Source organism: Streptopelia decaocto (genome assembly GCF_964273445.1).
Source record: "Streptopelia decaocto genome assembly, chromosome: 12".
NCBI lineage: Eukaryota > Metazoa > Chordata > Aves > Columbiformes > Columbidae > Streptopelia > Streptopelia decaocto.
In genome coordinates, this window is record NC_138667.1 from 12,299,434 (window position 1) to 12,309,582 (window position 10,149).

The 10,149-nt window shown below is 41.7% G+C and overlaps 1 protein-coding gene across 2 annotated transcripts in view; it reads right to left on the bottom strand.

The window, feature by feature from the left end:
- GABRB2 (gamma-aminobutyric acid type A receptor subunit beta2) overlaps nucleotides 1-9,013 on the bottom strand; it is a gene marked incomplete at both ends in the record, with an annotated part of 143,931 nt that extends 134,918 nt beyond the window's left edge. For both annotated transcript variants that reach the window (XM_082063821.1, XM_082063820.1), the window contains 3 exons: nucleotides 7,635-7,702; nucleotides 8,718-8,809; nucleotides 8,937-9,013. In XM_082063821.1, coding sequence (XP_081919947.1) covers nucleotides 7,635-7,702; nucleotides 8,718-8,809; nucleotides 8,937-9,013 — 237 coding nt within the window. The remainder of the gene's footprint in view (nucleotides 1-7,634; nucleotides 7,703-8,717; nucleotides 8,810-8,936) is intronic.
- Between the last annotated feature and the right edge of the window lie 1,136 nt (nucleotides 9,014-10,149).

The window sequence follows — 10,149 nt, forward strand, 5'->3', positions numbered from 1 at the left end:
GAGGTCTTTTCATATTTATGACAGAAATTTTAGTTTTGACTGGGAAGTATTTACACACTCATCTGCAAAACTCATACAAAAAGGACACATGTGGTAGGTACTATTCCAAATCTGGGAGAATCTGTGCATTGATTAGCTAATTAGAAAAAAACAGCCAGACAATTTGCATGCAAAGACCTTCATTGGCAAAACCTGTGAAGTGAGAGCACTGCTACTTCACAGCCTGGTCTTCAGACAGGTAAGATTAGAGCTATAAATATGCCCACTATATCGCTATTCCTAAGAGCCCTGTGTTATACTTGCCATTATATGTCCACTGTACATAGCATTGCTGTCAATAAATCTGAGCAGGGTGGGAATCCCTATAGAAGCATAGTAAGAGTAATTACTATTAATAATAACAGTAATACAATAAATCACTAAGGTTGCTTCTGTCCTGTTTATCTTTTTGTCAATCTGCAGCATGCCTACAATTTAAATATATGATAATTATGCACATTCATTTAGTTTTAACTTACAGATTGCATCCATTCATAGTAGCCAATTTTCGGTATTAATAACTCAAAACATTTGACTGTTTCTGAAGTTCTTAACTCTGAAGATGCTCTCTTCCATCACTCAACAGAGGCATTTCAAAAAACGTCTCATGGATGAGCACCCTCCTTTGAAATGATGGGACTAAGTCTTGCTTACCTAATTCATACAAGCACTTGCAGAGACCTACAGCATTAACCATGAAAAGTCTACAAGGAATCTGGATTACTTCTGGAAAAATAAAACAATTATTGCTATAAAAGACTGTATTTCAACACCGTTAAATACTAAGGCTTTACTATAAACCTTGCAGAGGGCTGCACAGGGTATGAGGATAAAAATGGGAGGGAGGAATAATAAGGATTTAGTCATGGTGCACTAACAGACTTTAGAGGCACTAAGAAGCACAAATACGACCATTGGAACAGCTTAAACTTGTTACAAGTTTGTAGAGCACAACATAAAAATCTTTCATTTTACTACATGGCTCATCTATAAAGATTTTATGTGATTTTCAATGAGAAGTTATGAAATAAAGCAGCCTATAGTCAGAGCTAACAAAGTACACTTCATGTTCATTCCCACGCTTCAGCACCAAGACACTGCCCATAAAACATATAGATAAATGTATCTTTTCTTATATGGCAGGAGCCAAATTACTCAAATATTTATAGGTCAAGGCTTTCTGAAAACAAGAAGGCAATAATTATTAATCCAGTTGTACAAATCACCTCCAAGGCAATCTCTTTAAATTACTGACAACCATCCCCTGGTCTGCCGAAATGACAGATCACTTTGAAGAATCACTACCACCAAAGAAACAAGATGATTTTCTGCTGATTAAAGAGTTGCAACACTATAGCGCACAAGAAAAAAGAATGATGTAATGCTTCTTAATATACATAATATAGATACACATAATGTATATAAACACATATTATTGCTTCTGAAATAGCTAATAAAAGTAGTTACAAGCTCACTACATTCCTGTGTATATGTTCTAGAGCAATAATTTCATACTGTAGCTACATATATTCTGGCAAAACTAACATAAAAACTTCAATCCACATGTAGCATACTAATAGGAATGTTTGTTTCGGTCCCCAAGAACAAACATTTTACTTGAATGTGGGAAATCTTATTTATTTTTACATACCTTAAAGCTAAAAAAGGAAAAGGCATGAACTGGAGACATGTAGTAACAAGAAATGGAATGCCATACTAACATAACTTACTCTAGTTCAAAAATAAAGGTCTTGTGATGTTATCCCAGACAATAACTAAAGGAACAGATGAATCACAGAATGTCAAGGATTGGAAGGGACATCAAAAGATCATCCAGTCCAATCCCCCCACCGGAGCAGGAACACTTAGATGAGGCTACACAGGAATATGGCCAGGTGGGTTTTGAATGTCTCCAGAGTAGGAGACTCCACAATCCCCCTTGGGCAGCCTGTTCCAGTGTCTGTCACCCTTACTGAGAAGAAGTTTCTTCTCAAATTTAAGTGGAACCTCTTGTGTTCCAGTTTACACCCATTACCCCTTGTCCTACCGTTGGCTGTCACCGAGAAGAGCCTGGCTCCATCCTCCTGACACTCACCCTTTATGTATTTGTAAACATTAATAAGGTCACCCCTCAGCCTCCTCCAAGCTAAAGAGCCCCAGCTCCCTCAGCCTTTCCTCTCATGGGAGATGCTCCACTCCCTTAATCATCTTTGTTGCCCTGCACTGGACTCTCTCCAGCAGTTCCCTGTCCTTCTGGAACTGAGGGGCCCAGAACTGGACACAATATTCCAGGTGTGGTCTCCCCAGGGCAGAGTAGAGGGGCAGGAGAACCTCTCTGACCTACTAACCACCCCACTTCCAGTAAAAAAAGTTCTCAGTTCTAAGATATACATAACCTGCTCTACATTCATGGGAGCCTCTGTAGACACTGCAGTGTGAGTCAGTAGTGCACAAGCACAATAATTTGGTGAGAGCCAAATTCAAACTGGCTGCTGAGAAATGCAATTTTGTGTGAAGAAGCATATGCACCTATGGCACAAGGGAAATAATAAAACCAACACAGCCTCTAGCAGCAGGAAGTATTAAGGATTAGGGAAGCAACACCTTTCCAATATTTCTAGTATTTCCTTTTCAAAGCATTTTCAGCCTTGTCCTTTCTTTATTCCCTCAATTGATCATGTACAGCAACATGTACAAGTTGAATGGATCAAAAGAAGTTGTTATTGCTGACAGGAATAATTTTCCTCACCTCTTTTTGTAGCACTGTATATAGGACACTTTTTCCTGGTTTATGATTTTCTTTCTCTTCATTTTTCTTTACCAGGACTTTTCCCCTGAGTTTTCTGGTTTGGAACAGCTCCACCCTATTTCCTTACCATTTAACTCCCATTTCATTTTATATCATGAGCCATCTCCTCCCTTTTCACACATAAAGATAACTGTTGCTACTTGAGAGGTAGCTGCACAGCTCCTTTTGTTTTCATAATCTAAACCTATGTCTTTTGAGCTTTGTTGATGTTCCCTACTGAAAATACCTTGAGAAAACAGAGATTTTAAGAAAATCAGTAGGGGATCTCCATCATCAAAGCAACTGAAAGTCAGAGGTCTATCAGCAAATTATAGTTGTGCCTTTACTTCCTTAGACTGAGAATATTCTGATATATAAGTATTATACTTACTATTTTATGCAACTTTGGCTTATCTCAAATATAAGTGAATATAATATGAAAAAAAGCCCTTTTTTAACAGCTTTGAAGTTATTAGGTTCTGTTGTGTAAAAATTGGTATACACTAATAAGTAAACTTTTCCCTGATATATGATAACAGCTCCTTTGTTTCTCCAACTAAGATAAACTAATCTATTGTATCTATTTGACTCCACATACACATACCGAGTCCACCTGCCAAAATCTGTACAATGGTAAGCAAGTAAATACTTTAAACTAAACTAAGTGTTCAGGTTCCTCTCTGCACAACCAAAATGAACCACAGCCTGAATAGTTATATTTAATTACATATACAATCCACTACTTCAGAAAGTGTATATTCCCTGGATAAAAATACATATCCACGAACCATTTCTCTCTCATTCCAAGACATCCTGTACTAGAATCCCAGAATAGCCACAGACCAAGGAAGATGAGAGAGAAGAGGGGGAGGGTGCCTATTTAAAAGGAAATAAGCCAAGATACTGAAAACCACCACTTGACCAATATCATCCATAGAAACCCACATGTCTTAGCTAGATTCATCAAATGCACAACATTTTATGCAGAACCTTAAGTGCTATCTAGGGAAGAAAATTTATTTCTGTACTTCTTAATGAACCTGTACCATTTTTTTAAAACATTTTAAGAGGGAAGTGTTGGGAGGAAATGGTAGAAAATTAAAATTAAGAACAGCCTTGGTTGCTATGTGGTCAAGGGGTCTACTCCAATTATTATTATGGAGATGAAAATGTGGAAATGTGACATCCCAGCTAGCACTGGTTAGTAAAGAAAAAAAGGAAAAAAAAATGGAAAAAAAGAGGAAAAAAGCTACCATTAAGCTCTCTGGAGATACTATTTTACAATGAGTGGATAGTGTAAATGAAAAGGAAGCCAAGAAGAAAATTCAAGTACACAAAGAAATACTTGGAAACTATCTTGAGAACTTTTCATGAGATTCACTGCAATACAGTTAATCTTATGCAAAATCAAATTCATTAGCCCAGAAAAAAAAATATTATTGGCTTTCACACCTATGTTTTTTTTACCATTGTTACCTAAATAAGAAAAGCATTAAGAAAATCTACAGTATAACTAGCATAAAGCACACACTCAACAATACTTCAGGGCCTGGTCCAGAGAGGTGAGTGGAATTAGCCATAATCATTTTTGTACTGCATAAAATCATTACCTGATATAAATTATTTCTTTGCAAAATACAAAAAAAAACAAAGTCCAAACAGTCATGACACTTGTCAACAACCACATATACCTGAATCTCTCTCATGCATTCAGTGCATTTCCCACAGCTGGAGATTCATGTTCATAAGTACAAAGCCATTTTTGAAAACTAAGGTATATGCCAGCTTGAGTTTCTGACTACAAAAGGTTAAACAGCTTCCAGTTCCAACTCTGTTGCATACAAGAAATATTTGGAAGGCAGCTGTAAAGCCTGTTACACAATGAGGTTTTTATGATGTAAAATATTTATCATCTCAAAGAATTCAAAGTGAACAATAATGTTCTTGAACATCCTAAACACACATTTACTTCCTATAGCAGTGACTCTAAACTCTCCTGTTCAACAAAGTACAAACTTTATTATTTATTTCATGACATTGGTGACAAGCCTCCTGCACGCAGAGCAGCGCATATATATGGTAGATGGAATATGTCAAGACTGGAAGAGAAATATAAGTATGATAATTTTAAAGTGAGTTAACATTGGAATGAAGATAAATGATCTCAAGTTAAATAACTATGCTTGTTTAGCCTTCATCCCAGGGCAAAAGTTTGATCCCATTAATGTTAATACATGACCCCAGGCAATGATTTGCCTTTATCTCAAGTCAGTGGTGTTCACCATGACTACAGGCAAAGCAAGAGCAAGCCCATGGCTCAGAAAATATATCCCTAAATACAAAAGAATCTTTCTATGTCTCTCATTATCTCCGAAGGCTTTACATCAGCTAACATTCAATCGTATTCCTCCTGGTTTCTATCCCAAATTCTGGTGATTGCAAGGAAAAAGGCCCTGTATACTAAGTATTTTGTTGTCTGATTTCGTGTCTCTCTTCTCATTTATTTCAGGTCTGTCATGGTATATTAGTACTTGTTGTGCTATACAGATCATTGTAGAATGAACTGTTACAGGTTACATTTTGCAGTTAAGCAGATAAGGAAAATAATCTTGGTTTGGAATCTCTTCTGAAACCGTAAGTGAAGAAGGAGGAATAAAAAAATAGGGAAAAAAAAGTAAAATACCTTGTTTCCAGAAATAGATAGCTTCTTAGAGTAAAATAAACCCAGAGCTTAAACGCTTTAGGCAAATGTGTGGGACAAAATTGCCTATACATTCCCTACCCCAACCCCCGAGTTCTGCAGATAGTCTGAAAATATTTTTCTCACAAAGGTCAAACATTTCATTATAGAAACACAATAGACTAACTACAAATACTAAAAATAATACTCAGTTTTGTAGTTAGTCTGTGTCAGATCACAGTATTCTGATGTCCATTCACCTTTAATTAGAGACCAAATTTTAGAAATTACTGACAGAAACAAAGAAGATTCACAAGAATCTTCAGAATCTTTCCACAAGAAACAAAAACATTTGGCACTACCTTCCAGTTCTGAAGAGATGTGAGGATATAACACTAACCCAGTAGATTGCAGTTCCTTCAAGAAAACCCTCATCATTCCCACGCTGCTCATTGCTAAGAAGTAACTCCACACATCCATCTCTCTCCTAATCACAGTTCTTCCAAAATGAAAAGTGGTTTAAAACACGATGCGTCTTTTTTTTTCTTCGCACTTAAAGCTCATAAAGGTAGAATACTAAATTACAAGTTTAGTGAAAGTTTTTTTAGCCACTTTGAAATATATCATAAGTAATGTTGCGCAAGGCGAAACTGTTCAGAGTTTTCCTGGTATCTTGAAAAAGAGCAGTATCAAGCTCTCTGTCACCAAGGCCTCCCAGTCTCACAGTACAACCACCAGTAATGTCATTCTCAAATTAGGCTGAGGACTAGATTTCACATTAAGAAGCTCCTGTACATCACACAATGCAGCATGAGAACAAATGTTTGCCAATTCATTCAGTGGAACACGTCTGAGAACACAAACGTGCCACCCAGGAATTAAACAAAATATTTTAGTATCAGAACGATATGAACACAACTGATAACTTTCAAAATATTCTTTTCATATGCAGCATTACAGCTACAGTAGTATCCCTAAATCACATTTGTATTTAGAAATGTTTCCTGACAACTTCTTCAAAAAGAATGGAAAGTTTGTTTCAAACAAATATTAGTTACTAGTGATAGAAGTTTAACAGACACATTTATTTTATACCAGTTGTTGCTACCATGCTTCAGTGTCTTTATTTTGTCCTTCTTGTATAAAGCCCTAAGGCCAAATTCTATATCCTTAACCAAGGAAGATGTAAGTTAAGATAAAAACTTGACCACAAACATTTCCAAATAAGAAAAGTACGTGCTAGAAAAGTTTCATCTAAACCCAGAACAGCTTCTTCTACAGTATGAATCCCAGTTTTGCCAACACTTCATTAGTGTCTCACATAATGAAAGCAAAACATAGGAAACGTCATTATGCGATGAACAAACTCAATACTTCAGCACGCTCAGTTCAAACCATTTGGAGAGACAAACGTATTGAAAAATTATTGATTCAGTCATGACCATCCAAAATAGTGTCAGGTTACAAAAAACCCCACAACTGGTAAGCTTTGGATATACAGAAAAGTTTTGTTTGTTTGTTTGTTTACATTGAAAGTGCACTGTTAAGACTAAGCAGCATTTTTTTTTTTTTAATATCATAAAAAAAAAAATTAAATCAAAGCAAGCAAAGGCATACAAACAGGTTACCCATTAACCCTTCGCGCCCGTTTCCCCGAGAACCCGCGGCGGAGCTCACGCTGCGCGCCCGCCCAGGCAGGGCGAGGCGCGGCCCCGCGGGCCCGGTGCGCGGGAGCGGCCCCTCCGCTCGACGCCCGCGGAACGGCAGCGCGGCCCGGTGGCGGCGGGGTGCCGTGCGGGCGCGGGGCCGGCAGGGGGCGCCGTTGCTCGCGGCAAGGCGGAGCGCGCGGCGCCTCGGGAGCGCTGCCGCAGGAGCCGCCCGTGCGGCCGGTGCTGCCGCCCCGGGGCTCCCACCGGCCCCAGCGCTGTGAGGGGTAAACACGACCCTCTTCCCGCCCCCCCCAGCCGACCCTCTAGGAGGTGGCGCGCTCCGCCCTGGCAGCGCTCCGGGGCAGGAGGCCGCGCCGGGTCCCCACTCGCCCGCGGGCACCGTTCCGCCTTGGCAGAAGCGGGGGAAGCGACAGCCACCCCCTCGGAAAGCAACCACCCCCGACCCCAAAATACTCACCATATTGACTTCTGAGACCATATCTATACTGGCAATGTCTATGTTCATGCCAACAGCGACTGGGGGACCTGCAAACCAACAAGATGGTCCTCAGTGTGGTCGCTAAGAACTTAACTCATTCTTACCACAGTTAGCAGGACTAAGGTAGCATAGAAATGAAACCACATTTAAACAAAACCAGAGTAGCAGGAGGAAGAAAAAACAACACAGCCGTCCCCACGCCTTCACTCCCGCGCCCTCCCAGGAGCAAGCCAACGGAGGCTCCCACCGATCCGCGGGGAACGCGCGTTCGTACCGGGTTCACCCTGCGCGCCCCCCGCCAGCTGTGGAGGTGTTTTATGTAATGCACACACGTGTGAGCACCGGGGCTCGCCGCGCTCCGCCCGCGGGTGCGCACCCGGAGAGGCCCAGGCGGACAGCAGCTCGGGGCCAGCCTGGGTCTGGGGGTACGGGAGCTCTCCCCCCCACACCGCTTGGGAACGCGGCTGCGGCTTCGGCCTTCGCGGCCGCGACCCCACTCGCCACCCTCAGCCCTGCGCTTTGGCGGAGGGGATAGCCCAGGGGACGGCAGTCAGTGAGCCCCGCGGGGGACGGGGGACACCCCACAGCGAGCACGTCCGAAATAAAGTAGTTCGAAGTACGAGTACGCAGGGGGTTAAATGGCATTTTTGTACCAGTTAACAGCAGTACATCTTGTACTCAAAAATAGTAACTGTGATCACACGCACATTAGGCTGAGAGGAGCAAACGCTGGGTAAACTTAAGAGATTTGCATCTCGATAACGTCAGTTAAACAAGGGTTTAATTACAGGTTAATAAAATATCAGCACAAAATAAATTAATAAAGTATCATCTCAAAATGAAGGATCGATTACAAATATACAAGAGACTTAAGTGACCACATTAAGAGCATCCTGTGCTAAGAAAATAGAGTAACAATGGGCTTAACTTTGGATCAGCTCGAGAAAATGGCAACACTCATCCCCCAAAGCAACAGCACCCACAACACGTTTAAAACCCACACACACGAAAGGTACACAGCCAGGATATGTCATCTCCCTCTTTCAAAAGCAGTCAAATTACCTCCAAAATCTGGCCTCAAGCGAATGTCATAGCCCTTCAGCAGCCTATCCACGGTCTCTTTTACCAGTGACATATTACTAGGATCATTGACACTAAAGAAAATAAAAGAGAATACTACATTATTTCTTAATTCTCAGATCCAAGCTGTACATTCCTCTCAGCAGCAGCAGCATGCAGTGCAATTCAAAGTAAAGCAAAAGAGATACCGTCATCACTTACCTCTGTGCACACACCACGGCTATTATTAAGGGGAATGACCAAATCCCAAAGTAACCCTTTTTCCGGACTCTCAGCATCCCTTTAGCTTTTGATATGATTTAGGGTTTCAGTGAAGAGAAGAGATCCAACTTATTCTGGCCAGTGCAGTAATTCTAATGTGAAGCGCATGCGCACGGCGTACCACAACATCAAAAGGAGCAGTGGTTGCTGCTGGAGATGGAGCAAATTTCCTTGCCAAAAAAAAAAAAAAAAAAAATTAAAGGGGAAGAAGGAAATGCATTCTTTAAAAAAAAAAAGTCATCTACAGGAAGATCGAGTATATTTTTGTTGTCCTTTTTGTTAGTAAATAATCTAAATCACAACAAGGAGAGAAGTTTTAGGAGTTGCAGGGTAGGTACAGCGGCTTTGCAACCTAGTTTAAAGGGGCGAGGGCTGGACGGACTCGGATTAGACAGAGGGGGGAACAGGTTAAAAAGGGGAATGCACGGCGTACGTATGGTGCCAGGGGCAGGTAGCGGGGGAAGGGGGCAGTTTAACTTTTTGGTCCCTGGAAAGAACCGCCTGAAGCAAGACGATGTGCGGGCAAAGGAGCCAGCGCCTGCAACGGGGGCGGGCGGTGCGGGAGGAGGGGAGATGGGCGCCTACAGTATTTCTCACCAAAAAAAAAAAAAAAAAAAAAAAAAAACACCACAAAACAACAACAACAACAAAAAAAAAAAAACAACAAAAAAAGACGAATAGTTTCTTGTAAGAGGGGATTAGGCTGTTTTCTCCCTTACTGTGCTGCCAGGCGCTGTTGCAGGGGCAAAGGCACTGGGGACGAAGGGGGGTCGCCGGCTACCGCCGCCGGTTCCCACGGGTCATTTACTGGTACTTGAGGGGCGGGCGCTGAGCCCCCGCGGCCCCACTCCCCCCGGCCGGGCCCACTGGCGCATTTTCCATATATCGACCGATCTTTTAACCCAGGGATGCAAGTTCCTCAGGTAGAGCTAAACCTGAGCACGGGGCTGGGCGAGGGAGGGGGCAAGGGGAAGAAAAACACCATCCTGAAAGACAGCCGAGCTTTTAGTGACCATCCAGACCCGATGCAGGTTCATAAGACCACTTACCTTCGTGGGTAGAACACCCAAGCTCTTCAAATGCAGCGTGTGATCCAATTAATACCACGGAAGAAACCGGAGACGAGCGGCAAGCTGATTTGGGGATGCTTTGA